At 47.6% G+C, this 19,600-nt stretch overlaps 1 protein-coding gene across 16 annotated transcripts in view; it reads right to left on the bottom strand.

Moving 5' to 3' along the window:
• Nucleotides 1-19,600, bottom strand: part of SORBS1 (sorbin and SH3 domain containing 1) — a 240,787-nt gene that overhangs the window by 20,979 nt on the left and 200,208 nt on the right. For 15 of the 16 annotated variants that reach the window (XM_073794153.1, XM_073794154.1, XM_073794164.1 and 12 more), the window contains 7 exons: nt 18,132-18,304; nt 15,393-15,478; nt 12,230-12,397; nt 8,243-8,289; nt 4,467-4,581; nt 4,199-4,324; nt 2,513-2,707 (listed from right to left, as the gene is read on the bottom strand). In XM_073794153.1, coding sequence (XP_073650254.1) covers nt 2,513-2,707; nt 4,199-4,324; nt 4,467-4,581; nt 8,243-8,289; nt 12,230-12,397; nt 15,393-15,478; nt 18,132-18,304 — 910 coding nt within the window. Of the gene's footprint in view, nt 1-158; nt 933-2,512; nt 2,708-4,198; nt 4,325-4,466; nt 4,582-8,242; nt 8,290-12,229; nt 12,398-15,392; nt 15,479-16,140; nt 17,611-18,131; nt 18,305-19,600 lie in introns of all 16 variants that reach the window. The other variant, XM_073794163.1, reaches the window with a different exon arrangement.

Here is a 19,600-nt window from a genome sequence, read left to right as displayed (position 1 = left end):
CAGCCCTGACACCTTAATGGACAACCCCTCCGTTCCCTCCTGGGTCATATTTTTGTTCCCAAGAAAGCAAACAGCTCTCACGGGCGTCCACGCGCCAGGGGTGAGCCCACCCTGCTGGCCAGGACACCCGGGCACACACGGGCATGCTGCAGGCCTACCTCGCTCGCGGCAGTCCGAGCGGCCTTCCTCTCGGCCGGCTCGCCACCTCTCTGCAGCTCTGAGGGCTCAGCCTCCCTTCCCGGGAAAGGGCTACCCCGGGGCTGGCGGGGCCGGCTCTCCTCTGGGGTGTGGAGCTCTGTGGGTCTCTGTTCGGTGCTCAGACACCTGACCACGTCTGACGGTCTCAGGCAGCTCTTCTTAGAGATGGCGGGTCCACCCGGGCATCTCTCACCTGCCTCCCTGTCTGCTTTCCTCTCACGTGCTCCACTTCCTTCTCGCCACGGCTGCCGCTCACCCTGGCTGCTAAAGGCGTCACTAAGCTCCGAGATGACCCTGTCCGAACGCCCAAGCCTCAGCTGGGAGAAGCTATCCTTGAGGACCCCTGGAGGTGGCACGTGGGTACCACCATCTCCGCTGGCGTGGAGGGAGGTCTGGGAACCGGGCGCCAGGGAGCAGGCTTTGTGCGGGGGAGGCAGGGCCAGCGGGGAGACTGCTGAGCGTGGGGTGGCCCAGGCTGACCAGCCCGAACGGGGGACGCTGAGGGTAAGGGAGGAGCTGGGCCTCGCCCACAAGGCCAGGGGTTCAGGGCTATAGACAGAAGCCTCTGGCAGAGGAGGCAAGGGTGGGGTCAGGGCCAGAGGCCGCCTGCTCGGGACTCCTACGGTCAGCGAGATCCACTCAGAGGTGATAGCGTGCATCTCGGGGGACAGGGCTCGGTGGGCGTGGGGCAGAGATGAGGGGGCTGGCGTGATGAGCTTGCTGTGACCGGGAAACTTCAAAAGAAAAGGAGAGAGAGGAAAACAAAAGAAGCAAAAGGCACAAGTGTCAGCACAGAGAAGAAAAGGGGAAAATAATCACAAGGGCTATATGGAGAGGAGTGAAATGGAGAGGAAGAGCAGGACACTCTGGTGTCCAAAAAGGAAATCATCTGGTTAGGTTGGGAGAGAAACTGGGATGTGGGTGCATGCGTGTGGATGCGCGGGTGTGTGCAGGCGGGGGGAGGATGGAGAAGCACGCGGTATGGAGATGGGAGAAAGGGTCCCATCAGGGCAGGAACAGACGGTGCCGGCTGGTCTGTGGAATCAGACTTGTAAAGGGACACACTGGAAGCACCCCACCCAACCGCCTCTGCCAATGCAGCCTTGACCCAGAGCCATGAGGAGAAAAAGGTGTCCTGGTTGAACCACTGTGCTGTACACCTGACACTAATATAACATTGTATGTCAACTAGACTTCAATAAAAAAAATTTTAACAAGGCCTGCCACTGCTCTGACCCTTCTTGGGCTTTTATTCTCTCTAGGGGGGCTCAGCAGAGAGCCTTCCAGAGAGGAGTATGAGTATCGTAGTCATCTTGTTTTATAGTTGTGCTTGGCTACAGTCAAGCGAAAAATCTAGTTGAGTTCCCCATGCTATGACGAAGCAGAACGCCCTGCGCCTGGCTCACACCCTCTCCTCGAGAGATCATAGGATCTGGATCTCGCTGTGCAGGAAGCCCTGGGTCAGCCCATCTCATGCTTCCTGCCAAGAACCATCTCCTGGGGTCAGCAGTGGCAGGTGGGAGAGGAGGAAATGATTAGAAGATGAGAGAAAAGAGGCACCATCCAAGTGTCCCCAGGTCCTGCTCTCATTTCTCTGGCCATACTCCCTGTAACTTACCACTTATGGTCAGTCTGTTTCACAAGCAGTCACCCCACTGTGCCTCTCCTGAACCCAAGGTCTGATTTTTTTCTTGGCTTTGGGAAAGTGGGGATGGGTTTGGAATAATTTATATTTTAAAACAAGTTTGTTCACAATTAATGTTCAGGCAAGCAAAGATCTTATTATGCCTATGAATCTACTTCTTTTCAGCCCAGTACAGACAGAGACACTGTTCCTTTTCCAACCCGGTTCTTGATTGCAAAGAACACTCTGAATCCAGTCTATATGTCTGAGGATGAGCCCATGAAATTCTCTCTTTCAATCTTTGTCTTCTACAGGCCAATCTTGACCAGTAAGATGACTAAGAGAACCATACTGGCCATGGGACAGTGGTGGTATCCAGACAACCAGCTTCACCCAGGAAGGGATGCTCCCAGAACAGAGTTTTGGACCAACTGATAATGGCGCTTATTTCTCTCTCCCTAATCATCTTATCCCCAGAGCAATCACCTTAAGCACTTCCTTTTCCCCAAGATAGTATTTCTCCCACCAAGGTCTTGAAAAATGCCATTTGTACACATGAGAACAAACCCTGCACTGCTGCAGACGGTTCTTAATCACAGTGTTGCAGAACCACCCCCGAGGGGCTGTGTGCTATTAGCACGGAGGTTTGTCGTGCTGAGTGTGAAAACCAGTGGCGAGAAGCTTAGGTACCTGAGGGCTTGCAGTGGCACTACGACTTGGGGAGGAGGAGAAAGGCAGGTCGATGTAATCCACGGGGTTTTTCACCAACGGCCGTTTGATCACGTCCACATAGGTGATGGGGAAGATGCCTTGCCGGGACGTCCCTGGGATCCTCCCTTCGTACCAGTTCTCGTCCACCTGTCGAAGCAGCGTGATCCTCTCGCCCTGCAAGACACAGAAAGGCAAGGGTCCTTGTCCTAGCAGGCCTTGGCACGTCTGAGGCCCCTGCCTGTACCTCGTGCTCTCCTGCATTATTTATTACATTCTTTGTTCAGAAAAACCTTCTTTGCTAGACCTGGATGGAATCAGTTATCACTGGGACGGAGATGTTAACGGCAGTAGAGATACCTGGAGGCTGTTAAGCTTGGTCTTTACATATTTTGGTAAAGGAGAAGGTCAGACTCATTCTCTCAAGCTAACAGGCAAACGTAGTATTTTTGACTCATCTAATGCAAAACAGACAGATACCCAATCTTCTTCTCTAAGGTAAAGGTTTTTGGGGTTCTTTTTCTTTTTTTATGTAATTTTATTTTTTCCTGTATTATTACAGAAAAATTAAAACATAAACCTGAGGCAGAAAAGAATCATTACCATAATATTATCACTTGGGGGTAACCACTGTTAATATTTTGGTGTAGATAATTCCATGTGAATTAGACTTGCACATACTTTTTTCTTATGAAAACTGAATACGCACTCTATTCCCCTTTGCAACTTGCATTTTTATACTCAATAACATACAGTGAACCTCCTTCTTTATCAAGAAATAGAATTCTACATTTTTCCTGGCGGTGCACAGCTTAATGGCCCACTGCAGGATGTTCTATTGTACATACATATAATGGTTTAATTATTGGTCTCCTGACGTAGGGCAATTAGGCTGCTTCCAGTGTTTCTTTTTTCTATAAGCTGGCTCATTTTTTTCCAGGCATAAGCTCACGTCCCTCAATCCTCAGTAAAATTAGTAACTTTAATACCTTCAGCCAGTTGAGAATTTTGGCATGTAAAGACAGCGTCTGAATTCGTGGGAAGGACAGTGTCTCTGCACAGCTTAACTGTGTTCAAAATAAGCATGAGCGCCTTGAAGGCAATGATAACAGTGTCATCTCCTGCTCATTGAGTCCCAACTAGATGCCACGTGTCACACTGGGGGCTTCACTGAGGCTGTTTCATTAAATCCTCTCACAGCCGCTCTGGAAGGGGGCCATTTATCTTCATTTTACATATAAAAAAATCGCAGCTCTGAACAATTATTTAACTCCCCCAAAGCCACACAGCTGATAACCTATGACTCTTGGCTTCAAAGTTTTTCAAACTTCCTGGACTTCCTTTTCTCCACATTAATGTTGTACCACCTAGTTACCAACACAGCACTTCTCACATTACTAGGTGCTCGATAAACACTGAATACGGTTTACAAAAGAGGTAGGTCTGTGAGAATTCATGGGCCGTTCATTAGTGAACTCAATGCAGGGTTTGTTTTTTTAATACTCCATGGCAGAAACCCTGCAACTGCCCTCTGTGCAATCCTTGATGGGGCACGGAGCTTGGGGGCATGGCAGCCTCACCACAGTGGCCGCCGCTGCAGTGCCCCATCCCCACGATGACAGCGCCACCCAGCGGGGCCCCCTGGCGTGGGATGAGAGGGCAGCTTACCTTTCTGAAGGACATCTCTACTTGGGTATCACCATTAAAGTTAAACTTGGCGATAGCTTCGCCGTATTCCAGAACCTGCACTGGTGCCAGCTTTTTGGGCTGAGCCTTCTCAGCAGGAGGAAGAAGCTGAGAAAGGAAAAAAGAGGCGAAGGAGAATGGAAAAGAGAAGAAAGCACAGAAGTGAAAGGAGGAAACGAAACACAAGTTAAATGAATTGTGCTTTGGGCACGACCAGGCTTTTCCTTAGAAAGAGAAAGAGCCAGAGTACCTCAATGTAGGTGCGGGGGAAGATTCCCACCCGGCCGTGGTGCTCTCCTTCATACCAGTTCTGATCGATCTGCTTATAAATGTACACGACGTCTCCCTTCTGCAGAGGAAGCTCCCTGTGGACAGAGGGTCACAGCATCTTATCAGATGTCCCAATGTGTGTAAGACTAAGATGCTCCTTGTTTTAGCAAAAGGAGACTTCGAGTGAGGTCAAAGGGGACAAGTGACAGAAGAGGCGGCTCCATATGTGGATGTGACGACTCCACTATTCAGGAAACTGCAGCACATTCGGCATTTTTCCAGTCTTGTGGGATGAAGGTTAACTTTCAAACTGACAAGTGCCCAGACACCTTATTAGTTTGTCGTGGTTTCCCCAATGTATTTTTTGTCAATGCTGTCTTATGCTCAGAATATTTATGCAACACACAGTGATGCACCCAGCAGTCTTAGCTGCTGTTCATTAATGAAAAATGTTTCCTTCTAGATACTTTCACTACCCTCTTCTATGCCCTAGAAATGCATGCCTTCATTACCCATGACATTTAAATTACCGTCAAATTGTGACATACGGATATCCTTTTATCATTCTATTCGTTTAGCCATTCATCCACCACTCATTTCATTACCCATTCATCCATCCATCCATCATCATGCAGTAGAAACGCTCTGATATTAGGCAGATCTGGGTTCAAAACCCAGTTATACCATTTACCAGCTCTGGTACCTTGGGCAAGATATTTAATCTCTCTGAGATACTTTCTTTATCTGAAAACAGGAGCTAACTCAGAGTTGGTGGAGAATTCAGCAACAAACTACAAATAAAACACCTAGCACGGTGCCTGTTACATAGTTAACACTCAGTAAATGTTAATTCACTTTCTTTTCAACATGGAAAAGGGATCTTGGAAAGAAAAGTGGATTTTCCTTCAAATGGTCTTCCTGCCCCTTTTCAACTTTTCCATATACATCCCTTTGTTTGCCTCAATAATATGTTAACCGCTAACCAGGACTCCATTTTAAAAACTGAGAGAGAAAGATAAATTTTAAGCAACACAAAAACTGTACCTTGAAATTTTCTTGCATTAAAAAAAAAAAAAAATGGGGCTTCCCTGGTGGCGCAGTGGTTAAGAATCTGCCTGCCAATGCAGAGGACACAGGTTTGAGCCCTGGTCCAGGAAGATCCCACATGCCATGGAGCACCTAAGCCCGTGCGTCATAACTACTGAGCCTGCGCTCTAGAACCTGCAAGCCATAACTACTGAGCCCGCGTGCCACAGCTACTGAAGCCTGCACGCCTAGAGCCCGTGCTCCACAAGAGAAGCCACTGCAAGGAGAAGCCCGCGCACCGCAACGAAGAGTAGCCCCCGCTCGCCGCAACTAGAGAAAGCCCGTGCGCAGCAACAAAGACCCAACGCAGCCAAAAAAAAAGAAAAAATGACTAGATCTTTTCCATTTGCCTCAAACCAACAGCATGGAAAGACAGGACTCTGACTGCAATTTGGACGGGGTGTGCCTGCTTTGCAGTGTGCCAGGAAGTCCCACGGTACGTGAGGGATGCTGGCTAAACAAAGGGGCACATCTGGAAAACCTCACACAAAGTCAGCACTGTGCTGGATGAGAGAACAAGGCAGCCTGTGTGGGTCTTGCACTGGTAGGCAGGATTCTAACCCTAAAGAGGCCTGTGAAGGGGATCCGGGGCATTTGTCTCTGGAAGAAAGAAGGTCTTTGGCCAAATTCTTGCCATAGCCCTCCCTGGGGGAGTTCTGAATCCTCCCCTCCATTTACTCCCAACTATGGGCACACAGATGAGCAGAACCCTCAGAATATCCACCCCTGCTGGAGATCTGCAGGCTCCAAGCTCTGCCACCCTAAGTGACTTGCAGGTCACTTAGGCACATGGCAAGGTCTGGTAATAACAAGGTTTGGGAAATAATATGATGTACTTTAGATCTTTTCTGGAGTGTCACCATGTACGTTAGCACAGTGGAAGCTTGGAGAAAGTCCTGTGGGACAGAAACCTGTTTAACTTGGTTGAAACGAGTGCTCCCACAGAACACTTTTTTGAGTAACATACTATGGAGGAAAACAGAACCCAGTGACTGGAGATGTTTTAAAATATTCAAGTCTATGGATCTTTTGTTTTCTCTTTAAAAAGTATTATTAACTTTTCTTGGGAGGCAACGTGGTACAATGAAAGCACTGGGTCAGGAGGAAGGAGCCCTGTCCCAGCATGAGCAACGTTGGTAAATGGTGATGAGTTCTGTCTATCTTAGCCTTGTCACCTGTTCTATCTGTGAGGATTTTTAAATGAAATCTAGCTAAATGTAATATCACAATACCGTTCAATGATTACATGGAACTTTCTCAATTCAAAGAAAAAAGAGGAAAAGGTACTTCTTGATTAAACTAAAAAATTAATTTACATAACTATATGTATATATATTTTATAACCAGAGGTCTCTGGTTTAAAAAAAGGAGGGGGACACTTTTGCTACACTATGCAACATATCTTACAAGTATTACCTTGGCTGCCCTGCAAGAGAGGCATTTTTTTTTAAGAGAGGCATTTTTATGCCCATTTTACAGATGAGGAAATTTGAGGTGGAGAGGTTGGTGATTTGCCCATGATCAGAGGCAGTAAGTGGCACAGTCGGGATTCAAACCCAGGACTTCCTGACTCTAGAGCCCATAATCAACCCAGCACATTATGCCACCACCTCTCATTAGGTGACAAGCTAAAGCACTGGAGTAATTACAAGCAAAGCCAAATGCACCAGATTTGTGCCTAGGTTCTGGAAACAGTAGGCTAGTCACTCATTTTGTGTTGGAGGAGATCGGAACCACAGCTGAGCAGCCTCCATACAGCGTTTTCCAGCGTCCAAGGATGGAGGGCTTTCCTTCCCCTTTCATCACCAGGACAGCAGGATGGCTGCTGTTCACTGCTGCCAATGAAAACTCACAACCCGTTTTAATCCATAATTAATATGAAGTGAGCAAGTTCCTCTAGGAACCCAGTCATTTCTCACATTTCATTCTACGGAAAATGGAAAGGTTTTCTGGTCGTCTAAACTTAGGTAACATTGGCTAAATCAGCTAATTAGGTTTCTTTATTGAAAAACTTCTAGAGAGCCGTTGATATGTCAATAGCAAAGTCTCTCTTCAAGGAGGGGCAGGAGGTACAGACATAGGAGGCAGTGGTTCCCAGACTCATTTCTAAGATGGAACACTATTTGAGAAATATTTACAGAGCCAGCACTCTAAGGAACATACTTAGAGAAATGCTGGTCTCCTGTGGGTTCACATAAGCCTTTAATCTCTCGGGATGTTGCAGCAAAACTGGCAAAGTTATCTTCCTAGAGACTGGTTCTGGTTCCTTCCGTAGAGAAAGTCAGATCAAGCCACCACTTAATGAAGCAAACTGAGTCCCCACATAGGAGGTAGCAGAGCAGCACAGAGCTGAGAGCCCAGGCTCTGGCACCAGGCTACCTGGATTTGAATCCCAACTCCATCACTGACCAGCTTGGGCAAGTTCCTTAACCTCGCAGAACCTTGGTTTCCCCATTACTACAAGGGAAATAACAATAGCGCCAACCCCACAGGGTTCCAATGAGGGATGAATGAGTTAACATACGTAAAGTACTTTGAATGGTGCTTGCACATAGTACAATCTAAAAACCCCTGTTTCTTACTGTTGTTATTTTCTCCCACTCTTCTCTATGAGTGCACGTCTGTGCTTCAAAGCAGTTAAAATAAATGAATATGACTGGTGGCACTTACTTTAGCGTCTGAGCTTTAAAGTCAAACTTGGCTCTGGCAGGTCTCATCTAAACACAGGAAACAGTGACAAGTTAAAATCACAATTTATGCATAATGAAAAGGACACACGTTTACAAGTTTCCGGAAAGCAAAGCAGAAAAATCCACCCTAACCAGTTTACTCTGGTGTCGAAATCTGGGCAGAAATCTACTTGTCTGACCTTAGCAGAGCACTACATGGACGTTCAATCAGTTATGCCACGCGTGAGGATCTCCCTACGGAGGGGCAGATGTGGGGAAGAGATCATTAGAAAAGTCCTAAAGTTGAAATGCTGGTCCTCGAGGCTGACACCACTATTTAAAAAACAAACAGACAAACCCCAGCCAGAAGTCCTGAGACATTCCTTATCTAACTGTCTTAGTCTTTGGGGAACATGTTCTCTTTACCTGACTTAAATTATGACCTGCAAGTAAATGAACCCTGAGTGACTTCTCGCATCACCTCCAACTCCACATATTTCTCCAGGTCTGTGAAATCATCCAAGAAAGCCAGATAAAGCGAGCCCTGAGCTCATGCTCTTCCTTCAAGGCTTCCATTCTTGTTAGGTAGCCCTCTCCTCCTAGACCCCCCAAGACTGGAAGTCATCCACAGCCCCCATCTCCACTTTCTCATCGAGCCTGTCATTAAGTCACGCCAACCCTCCCTCCGTCCCTTCCACAACCCCACTCAGGTCTGACCTCTATTTCCAACAGGCACAGAGCTTCCTTTGACTTCAGTTCTCTTCACTCTAATCTACTGTCACTCAGGAGCACAAATAACATTCCTCAAATACCTCCATCACATCTCTTCCTTGCTTTGAAGTTGGCCCAGTCTCTCAACTGTGCCTCAGATCAACTCTCAATTCCTGAGGTGGGTTAAGGCCTTTGGGTCATTTCTCCCCACTCATACCTAACCGCCTTTATCTCCTATGACACTTTTCCTGTCCCAGTCAGGCAAATCTACTTGCTGCACCTTGTCTAGACACCCCTTCTCTGTCTGGAATTTCCTCATCTCCAATTCCAACAAAGAGAGCAAAAGGTTCCCTTTTACTTACCATGTTTATTTGTACATCTTTCTTCCCCACCAGTAAAAGTGGGGAATTTTTTTAAAAAGAAGAAAGATAGAGGGGAGAAATCATGAGAGCAAGCAGTTCACAGCTGCCAGTATAATGCTGCCCCAGCCATGAGCAGCTCCAACCTTTTCAACTGCTATAACTTTCTGGTATAGGGAAACAATGTGATGAAAATTAAATTACATACTTCCTCTTCAATATTAGAAGGCATGGACAAAGCAGAGGGGAAAAATGGGAGACTCTATGTGAGGAAAAAAAATGGTTTTTAGAAGCTTCATGAAGCTTAGTTTTAGATCCTGATCCCTTAGTGAAATGCCCCATATTTCCAGGTTCCTCAAGCTGGGGTCTTACAGGGATCTTCTTTAAGGCCATGGATTCTCCACAGGAATTTTTTTTAATTTTGCATTTTCATGTGATGTTTCCATCTATCTACCATACATGTTAGAAGTCAACTGAATGACGACCTTATAATCAATGTCACAGATTTCAATGCCTGCCTGTGACCAAAGAGCATAATTCAACAGTTGTAAGCAAATAAGAACAAATGTGGAGTTAATGATAAACGACAAGTTCACAAGAGAAAGCCAAATGACCAACGTTTTAAGCACAAAAATTTCAGTGATTCCAATTTAAAAAAGTGGGGGGCGGGGGGGCTGGTTGACAGCCAGCTGTAAAGCTGTATGAACTTTAAAAAAATTTATACCAAAACAGCACGATATTCACACTGAGTGGCAACTGAGTTCAGGCAAAATTATATCAACCATCAATTAAATTAATAAAATCCAACCATTTGATGAATAGCCAGTGGTGCCTCTGTCACTCAAAAGATAGGGACATGAATATTAATCAGTTCTCAATTAAATTTATAATTATTAAATAAAAATTGTATACGTGTACAGTTTACTATTTAATTTGTAAATTGGCTTAGGTCAACCCAATCGGGTTGGTGAAATTTTTTTTTCATCAAAGGGAATCCATACATTATTCAAGATTGAGAAACACTGATTCCACTGAACTCTTAAGACATATTATATGAGTCATATTGCCTATACAAAGCATCATCTCCTTCTTTATCTTCCTCCATCCTCCTGAGGCTGAATCGATCTTTTCCTCCTCTGGTTCCCAAGGCATTGTGTTACTTATTACAACAGAGGTAACTGTTCCGAGGGTGCCTCTTCCACTAGACTGCCAGCTTCCCAAGGGCACAGTCTGAGTCTTGTTTCTATCCCCTCACAGGGTTCTGGGCAAATTAGTGGTCATCCAAATTCTACTGAATGGTACAGAAGTACATCTACATAGCCTGGTGTACCTGGGACTCATTGGTCTTTATTGTCCCATGTCTGTCAGTCGACATCTAGGGCAGTGATTCTCAAAATGTGGTCCCTGAACTGCTCAGAAATGCAAATTCTCAGGCTCCACCCCAGAATCAGAAACTTGGTGGATGGGGCCCAGCAACCTGTATTTTAACAAGCGTCTAGGGGATTGTGACACACTTAAGTTTGAGAACCTCTGCTCTAGAAGGGAGGCAAGGCAGGTTAGGCAGAGTTTGCCTGCCTCTGTCCATGGTTATTGTGCCCTGGTTGCATTTCATTTGCATGTATTATCTACACGTGGGTTAGGCAGCCCTAGGGTGCCTTTGCATGTTCCCATCTTCTCCATCACTCACAACCAGGTAGGCCTGGGAATGAGGATAACCCATCACTAGAGCCTTCAGAACAGGGTGGTATTCAGGAGCTGGAATGCTGAGGGCTGGCGGTTGTCCTTCACTTGCATCTGAGTAACTCCTGCTAATTTCTGCCTCCCCTTATTACATTTTATTTTTCTCTATCACCTTAGAGTCTCTTTCCCCTCCCCAGCTTTCCTTCTTCTAGTCTGGTTCCCCCTTTTCTCTCTTTGTTACAGTCACCTTCTATTTCTTTAAAAAAAAAAAACCAAAACCCAAACCATTTGATGAACAGCCAGTGGTGCCTCTGTCACTCCAAAGACAGAGACATGAGTATTTAATTGGCTATTACACCGAACAATTATACAACTGTATATACTTTGGTGTCACTGCCCCATTTCCCCAATCCTCCCCAAGCCCCAGGCACACAGGCTTCCCTGAAAGGAGCTAATCTTCAGCAGGGCTACTTAAGGATCACGTGGCCAAACAAACGCTGATGCAAGCTGCGGCATTTGGCCAGCACAAGAATTTCAATATGTTGACCTTCACGCAGGAGGCCAAGGCCTGGATAAAATCACTTCAAAGGCTTGTACTTCTTTGTTCCTTGTATAATATGAAGTTTCATAATTTCAGCTGAGAAACGTCAAAATTAAGGCAACAAAGGAGATCTCTCTCAGAGAGCGCTTACCCTCCATGGCTTACCCTAACTGCAAAAACGGTCTGGCTTTCAAAATTCCTCAGTGAGGCTTCGGCTCTACTGAACACTTCAGTCAATTAAATCGTCACAGGATACCAAGTGGCTGTATTGCATGTAATACACGTTTCACTAAACCGTCTTTTCAAAGAAGAACCTCGTAATTGTCCACACCATAGCTACTAATGCATATGAACTAAGGTATAGGTTTCTAAGCAAAGTGCACAGGCAACACAGTCTCATGATAAAATGCAGATGGAGAAGACCAGACTCATGAAGGCAGCCGATGCTCTAAGGCATGCATTCAGGTTGTGCGCCAGCAGATCCCGGTCCCGCAGCCAGGCATGCTTGGACATACAGAGCACAGGACATGATGGGAATCATGTCCACCGACCAGCCAGAGAAGAGCCAAAGCAAGCCTAAGGGAAGCCAGGATGACAGATGCTGTCTGGAGAGGTAATTTGGCCTACAGAGGGCAATGCCGAGGGAAGGCAAATATTGCTTTGGGTCAAGCAGCAGATCGAGGTGACCAAAACAGACCTCTGACCCAGATTTCCTTTTTGCTGTATCGTCTATATTGAGGAGGTCCCCAAAGCGCTCATTAGTGATAAATTGATGGTGCGTCGGAATGACGCCCGTGTGGCGTCGAGCTGCAATATCGGCTTCTTCTTGCTCACGCTTAAGTCGTCTCTGGTCCGCTAAAAGTTTCTGCCATGAAATTGCATAAAATGGGCTGTGAATCATCTGGTCCAGGGTATTGGAAAACTGCCAACAAAAACAACTAAGGAAAAAGGTGCTGGGTCAATAGGGAGGAAACATGTTGGGGGGGCTTTATGGCCGCAACTGCAAGGTTCCCGCTGTACCCACCCACGTGCACTCTGTGTAGGGAGGAGACAGCGCTGCGGGGAGAAACCGGGGGAGCACTGGGCTGCGGGGAACGCTGGGTCCCATACGGTTACGCTGTCTGCAGACTATCTCCCAGCTCAGCCAAAAGCCTCCTGCTTCCTGGCACAAGGCGGCCAGGGCATCCAGGGGGTCCGTCCGGAGCATTCACGAGCATGGAGCATGGTGGGAGGCTGGAAGTGCTATCCTTCCCTCACTCAGGCAGTGATGAGTTCCCATAGTGGGACCAGGGCTGGCTGATTCCTCCTCCTCAAATCAGGCTATTAAAACTGCTGTGGGCTTTTATTGTGTGGTTCTGTGGCAAGCAGGTCGTCTTTGTGCTTCCTATTCCTGCTACTTTATGCTCAAGAGAGTAGAGATACCCATTTCAGAAAACGTGGCACCCCTTCTCCTAGGCCAGCCAACCCTTCCTCCGAGTACAGTTGTTAGGAGGCCTCAGCACATGCACCGAAGGCTATTTATGTGACTGACAGAAAGCATCACTTACCTTGTACTTCCTACTTAACTGTTTCTTCCTTAGGTGAAATGAAACTGAGTTTAAGGGAACGAGGTAGACTATAAATGCAGGAGATAAACTAAGAATAATGGTACCTGGGTTTAGAAGAAATATTCTCTCCTAAATTAAGGAAATAGTCATCTATTTCTATTTTTAAAGGCCTTTTAAAATAATTAAACAAGGTTCCATTTAACTAAATGTCCTCATTGCCTACTGAAAGGACCCTATGGAAGAGAATTTTAATGTGTTTTCTTACTCCATACCAATCATACCTTCCTGGGATTAATATTCTTTGCAGGAAAGCATTGATTAGTACTGATCATTCTGAGCATTCTCAATAACGCATTAGTCTTCTCCCAGCAGGTAATTAAATGCCTTAAGTGACACCTAGTCCCAAAGGATGGTGGGCCCACTTTTCTATTCTTCTCCAGGGTCTACCAGTAATAAAGCAATAACTCGTCAAATGGCTGTGGGATTCCCAGTGCTCAGGTAAGTTGTGGTAAAGATTAAACGAGAAAAGACGTGAGAAAGTGCTTTGTGAAGCACGGGCGAGCCCTGGTTTCCAGCTCTGCCTCTGGTACAAGGTAACTGGCTATGTGGCCCGAGGCAAGCCACTGTCCTGTGGCAGTCCTTTCCTGGATAAAACAAGGGAATTGCCCAGATGACCACTAATGTCCCTTCCAGGACAGGCTCTTGTTTTCTGAAATGCCATTATCATCAATGTTAATAAGAAGCCACTTGCATGGAAAAATGCCAGGACTGGCATTCCCTGAGCTGGGACATGTGAGTTGTTTCTGTAGCAATGGGAATGGACAGATGCAAATGGAGCAGAGCTCCCTACCCAGTGTGTGACTCTGACCTCAGCAAATCCATCATTCCCATAGTTTAAACACATAAGCCAAAAAACAGGGAGAAAGACCCAAGGATCTGTGAGCCAGCGTCATTCAGGAAACAAGCTGCTCACCCTCTGAACTGCTCAACCAGCAAAGTAAAATCTGCTTCCCATGTGGCCGGCAAGAATTCTACCACGAAACCTGCCATGTCGGATGCTAGGGTTTATCATCCTGAAATGGAATGTCACCTTCCCTCATCACAGCAGGCCAGGCTTCGATAGGTAGAATCTTGTATCTCAGTGACAGTGACAAAAAGGAGTCTGTTCTGTGGCCAGATGGACGTCCACTGTGAGTTTTTCACCATGCTATCACAAATAATTCTGTCCATCAAATGCTTCCTCCTGTTTCTTTTCACAGACAGGCGCAAATGTCTTACTGAGCACTGTCTGTATTGTGCCCAGAGAAGGGCAGAGCTGTGGTTTTATTTGTCCTTTGTCTCTCTAGCTGGCAGCAATGATTGTTACCCTCCAGCTCTCTTCCATGTCAGCCTTACCCTAAATCCTTAAGGAAAATCCCCGTAAGCTCTGAAACCAACTCAACAAAACAGCACAACACAGAAAAAGGGCTTCAGACTTTACGGGGAAAGGGACGGAGTTGCATACACACGAACACCTTCCCTTGCTGCCACCAGGTTCAAAGCAATTCTTCCATCTCTTCATTGCAAGAAAACACTCATCAGAGCTTGTTTAAGCTATAGGACCCTTTCTTCCGGGAATGCAAAGTCTAGAAAACATGCCTCGTCGTAACACTTCATCACAACAGCAGCTTGTGATTTTGCCCATTCAGCTGATGTGCAGAACTACCTCTTCCTAAATCCCAAGAGAACGCGTTCCTTTCCCGGCCCCGTCAGTCAGATCACTGCAGTACAGACATTTCAGTAGCTGCAGGACAAGGTCTATATCCTGAAGTTCTGGGGGAGAGGGGTTATCAACGTTTATTGGGGTATCTCTCTTCTTCTGAGTTAAAGGCAACTTCTTCAAACTGTTTTTATAAAATGTATCATGGGCATTACTCTTTTTCAGTTTCCTCTTTCTCCTACTGCATATTTCTCAATATGAACTGTGCTTTGTGCCAATAGAGGATGGATTTCCCTGGAGAGTAATAAGGCGGGGGTTAGGGGGAAGGACTCTAGGTTCCCCTTAAAAGGCACTGAATGCAGTGGTGGGCAAGCTCTTTCTGAACCTCCCGGGCAGGTTTGGCATTTGGAACTTAGCACCTTGGGGAAGATCAGTCCTACTCTTTGGAAAAGTGGACTAAAAGAGGAGTGACTGAGCTCATGTCATATAAAAAGTCACCTGTGAAAATCCCAATGTTTGCTTCTAACTGCTAGGCCAAGCCACCTCCCTGAATGTCTACTTCCTTCATATTTTTATCTGCACAAGAGCTAAGAGATTTCAAAGGGGGTGATTACCTCTTTATCATCATGACGTCTTCGAATAAATTCTTCTGTGGATTCCAAGTAATCAGCTGGTATAAAATGCCTTGGTGATTCTGAATCTTCAAAACAATAAAGTAAAGTTAAAACAGGCAAAGATTTAGTGGGAAACCAGATTGGGAAAAGATTTCACCTTTCATCCATGACAAATATCAAGTTTGTACCGTCGTCGTTTGGTGGTCAGTATTCAAACTCTGAAGGAAAAAAAAACAAATGCCCTCCCCCTCCCGATTTTTGGATTTACCTGTGAACTAGTTTCATACAAAGAAAACTAATCAGAGGCAAAAGGTGAGCAAAGAGAGGACCGTCTTTGAAAAGTGTCCCTATTAAGAGGCGTGCAGGATCTTACAGGGACACACACTGTACACTCACACACACATACACAGGGCCACCGAGAGAGGCTGCCTCTCAAAAAACCTCAGGGTGAATTGGGATTGGTGTGAACTGCAAGGGGTTCAGGAGTTCAAACGAACACATTTCTCAGATGAGCTAAACGGCCAATTTTTCTTTCGAAACAGAGTTTGGTGGTTAGTCTAAATGACATGGGGGATCTGTTTTTAAAGAAGTGCAGCCACTATGAGCCATGATTAATTGCCAAGCAAAACAAACAGAAAACAAAGGACGGACCAGAAAATGAGCACCAAGGGCACACGGGAGGAGGGAACAAAGCAAGCAGAGTGGAGAGATGGGTGAGGTGAGACTGGGCAAATACACAGAAGGCCACCTCCGAGGGACGTTCCCAGTTCACTTTGGGGGTTGTTGTTCCTGTCCAGGCTGTGGTCTGAGTACGGCAGAGAGTTCCCATTACTAAAGGCCGTCAGGCAGACCTCCGGGGCCGCGGGTCTCTCCTGAGGGGGCTCTGAGATCCGGCTCAGCCTGGCCATGGTGTGCCGGGAAGACAGCCGTCTGGGAACCAAGGGCCTCCCCCCGGAGGGGGGCTCGTCCTGATGGGGCTGAGACCCCCTGGGGGGGTCTGGCTTCTGGCCTGAGAAGTCCCCGGGACAAAGCTGTCTGGAGGGATGCTGGAAGGGCTTTTTCAACCGAAAAGGGAGGGGGCTCATTAGGTAGATGTTCCTGAGGAGTGTGCCCTTGTCCCCTCTGGGATCCGGGCGCCAGTCGGGCCGCCGGGAGGTCTGCTGCTGCTCGTGCCTACGGATGGTGGTGAAGCGGGTGTAGGAGGCCGGGCAGGTGCCCTTGCACTTGTTGAGGCGGTGTTTGGGGAAGTCTCCGTGAACGCTGCCGCTGCTGCCCTCTCGGCTGTCGCTGGAGATGTTTGAGCAGCGGTCCAGCTCGTCCGAGCAGGCGGAGAGCGGCTCGGAAGGCACGAGGCCCCTGAAGCTCAAGGTGGGATCCGCCATCCGGCTACACGCTGGGGAGGCGTAGATGCCCCCAGGGTTCAGCCCGCCTGCCTCCCTGGGCCGGAGCTTGGTTGACTCCAGGAGGGACTCAGCCGAGCGGGCAGAGGTTAGGCCGCTCCGGGCCAGCATGGGCGTGGGAGACTTGCTCAGCCGGCCGGACAGGTCCAGCGACGGCATGGACCGGGACCGCTGAATCAGCTGCTCGAAAGCTGTGATGCGGGAGGAGACGGTGTGCTTGGGGACGTGCTCCGAGCCTTCCTGGTTGGGGCCCAGCTCGCCCCTGGCCAACGCCAGGCTGCTCCTCTCGAAGTGGGAGGCAAGATCCCGCACACTGGAGGAGGAGACAGACCCCAGGAAGAGGCCGGCCCGGTTGATCTGGTGCATATCTCGGTAGAGCATGGTGAACTGCGGGCCAGCCTTCCTCAAGAGTGGGCAGGGCCTCCTGGCGCTGGTGCTGTACTCCTGTAGGCTCATGGTGCTGCTCGACCTGCCGTCGTAGTCCCGCCGGGAGCGCACGAGCAGGTTCTCCGCGCTGCCCCCCACTTGCAGGGGGAGGCCTCTTTTGGAATCATTCAGAGGAACCGAGACACAAAGGTTCTCACAGCTCTGAGCCTTTTCCGATGGCAACAGGACGCTCTTCTGATCCTGCAAAAGAGCGCTGGGAGCAGAGAGCCTGGGTTTGAATTTGGAGGGGAGGATTTCCGAAATGCAGGCTTTCGCAGCGGACAAGGGTTTCTTGTGCTTACACCCGGGGCCTAACGCACTGCTAGTGTGAACCGCTCGGCTATGAACTGAAGATGAAGAAATCATGTGAGCATTCCCACCTTTATGATCCACTGGAAAGCATGCAGAATAAAATAAACAGACCCATTAGGTTAAAGCTGAAAGCTACAAGAAAAAAAAAAAAGGAGAGGAAACATGCTCGTTGGTCATAAGGGGTGTTTTGTCTTTTGTTTTAATTTCCAGTCGATGTCCGGAAGCAAAATAATCTGTGCTGCAAAGCAGGTGCAAAGATGCAAAGAAAAATGGCCACCCTGCTAGAGTTAGGAAAAGCTCCGCTAATTTCTAAGACAAGGGAATCAGAACAAAAAAGAGAGAGATGCTTCAGGGAGAGCAAGGTTGGGGTTCAAAGGAAGGGAAACTATTCGTACCAGAAAGAAAAATGGCCGGTGAGATACTAGGGGAGGGGACTACAAGGGCTCCGTGGCCTGGAAATGGATCTCAACGAGTCAAAACTCATCCCAGTCGCTGGAGGTTCACCCTCGCTGTCATCACCCCAGGAATGGGTGTGGACGGGCGAGAGATATCCTGATAGCTGTGTGGATGGGCGAGAGGCCTGCAGGCTTCGCCCAGTTACCTTTAGTTGAGGCCGAGCTGGATGGCCTCTTGAGCCCACTCAGGCCCTGGAGAGGGATATCTCCTCCTTCCAAGACGCTTTTATAAATCTGCCTCTCATTCTCCAAGCTGGTAAGATCCCCGGGAGCCCCATCTGATTCCCTCTTCACCGCGTGGAAGTTGGAAGAATATACACTGAGAACAATGAAATTTTAAAAGAGAGAAGAAAAAAAAAGAGAGAGTAGGATTTAGTATTTTTAACAGTTTTCTAAAAAGCACATTACCAGCTGAGGACAAGGAAACACACTTCCTGGCATCCCAGCCAAGCACCGTCCCTTCTAAAGGGCGTTCTTAGTTAGACACAGAGCTCTACAGACAAGGCAGGCCCCCAGGTGCCCCGGAATGCTCAGGAATCGTGTCTAAACAGCAAGGTGCTCTATTTGAGATGACTGCCTTGTGTCTTAAAAGAATAACTCTGAGAAACACTGCCTGGGGATGGAGGGCAGGAGGGGGGCCAGACAGGAGGAGGTTCTGGGGGCCCAGTGGTTGCACTCAAGATGGGACAGTCGAGGACATGAGTGGAGCTTCTGACATGTTGCCAGCCAGAGTTGGCCACTTCAAGTCCACCACCTGGATTATTTTTCTGGGTTGTTCCTCACAAGTGCTTTGACCAATGCAGCATTAAAATCAACGAGGGGCTTCCCTGGTGGCGCAGTGGTTGAGAGTCCGCCTGCCAACGCGGGGGACACGGGTTCATGCCCCGGTCCGGGAGGATCCCACATGCCGCAGAGCGGCTGGGCCCGTGAGCCATGGCCGCTGAGCCTGCGCATCCGGAGCCTGTGCTCCGCAACGGGAGATGCCACAGCAGTGAGAGGCCCGTGTACCGCTTAAAAAAAAAAAAAAAAAAAAAAAATCAACAATGAAAGGAGGTGGCCCAGCTGCCTGGGGTCTCCAGGAAAATCAGCCCCCAGCTGCAACCGGAAGCTGGGATTGTATGTCTTCTTATCCCATCCACTGCTTTCAAAATTTGTATTCAGCACCTTATGACATGTATTATGAGTATAAACTATTGCTGGTTTATATCCTTCATTTATTTTTATCTTGTTGAAAGTCTAGGTATTTTTGCAAGTTACCACAAATCCTTTTTGGAATGAGGTGGGGCACAGAAAAAATTAAGAGCGCCTACTCGCTGAACCCTCCCCCTCCCCTAATTCCAGCTTTCTATGCCCTCCCCCACCAACACACTGACATGTGGGCACGCTCACACACTCACTCAGATCAGTGACGACCCCTTTTCCACAAAAGCACTCAGGCTTCTGCCAGGCTGCTTTTCAGTTCTACCAAATTCCATCTACCGGCATCAATATGGAATTTTTCCAGCTCTAAAGATGTAAACAGCTTGATGAAATTACTTCATCCCAATATTATGAATATTATCAAATGGAAAGAAACGTTTAAGGAATTACAACAGCGAACACCCATATACCACCC

The sequence above is a fragment of the Tursiops truncatus genome, chromosome 16, assembly GCF_011762595.2.
Source record: "Tursiops truncatus isolate mTurTru1 chromosome 16, mTurTru1.mat.Y, whole genome shotgun sequence".
NCBI lineage: Eukaryota > Metazoa > Chordata > Mammalia > Artiodactyla > Delphinidae > Tursiops > Tursiops truncatus.
The sequence above is the reverse complement of the archived record's forward strand: the minus strand, read 5'-3'. Positions and strand labels throughout refer to the sequence as shown.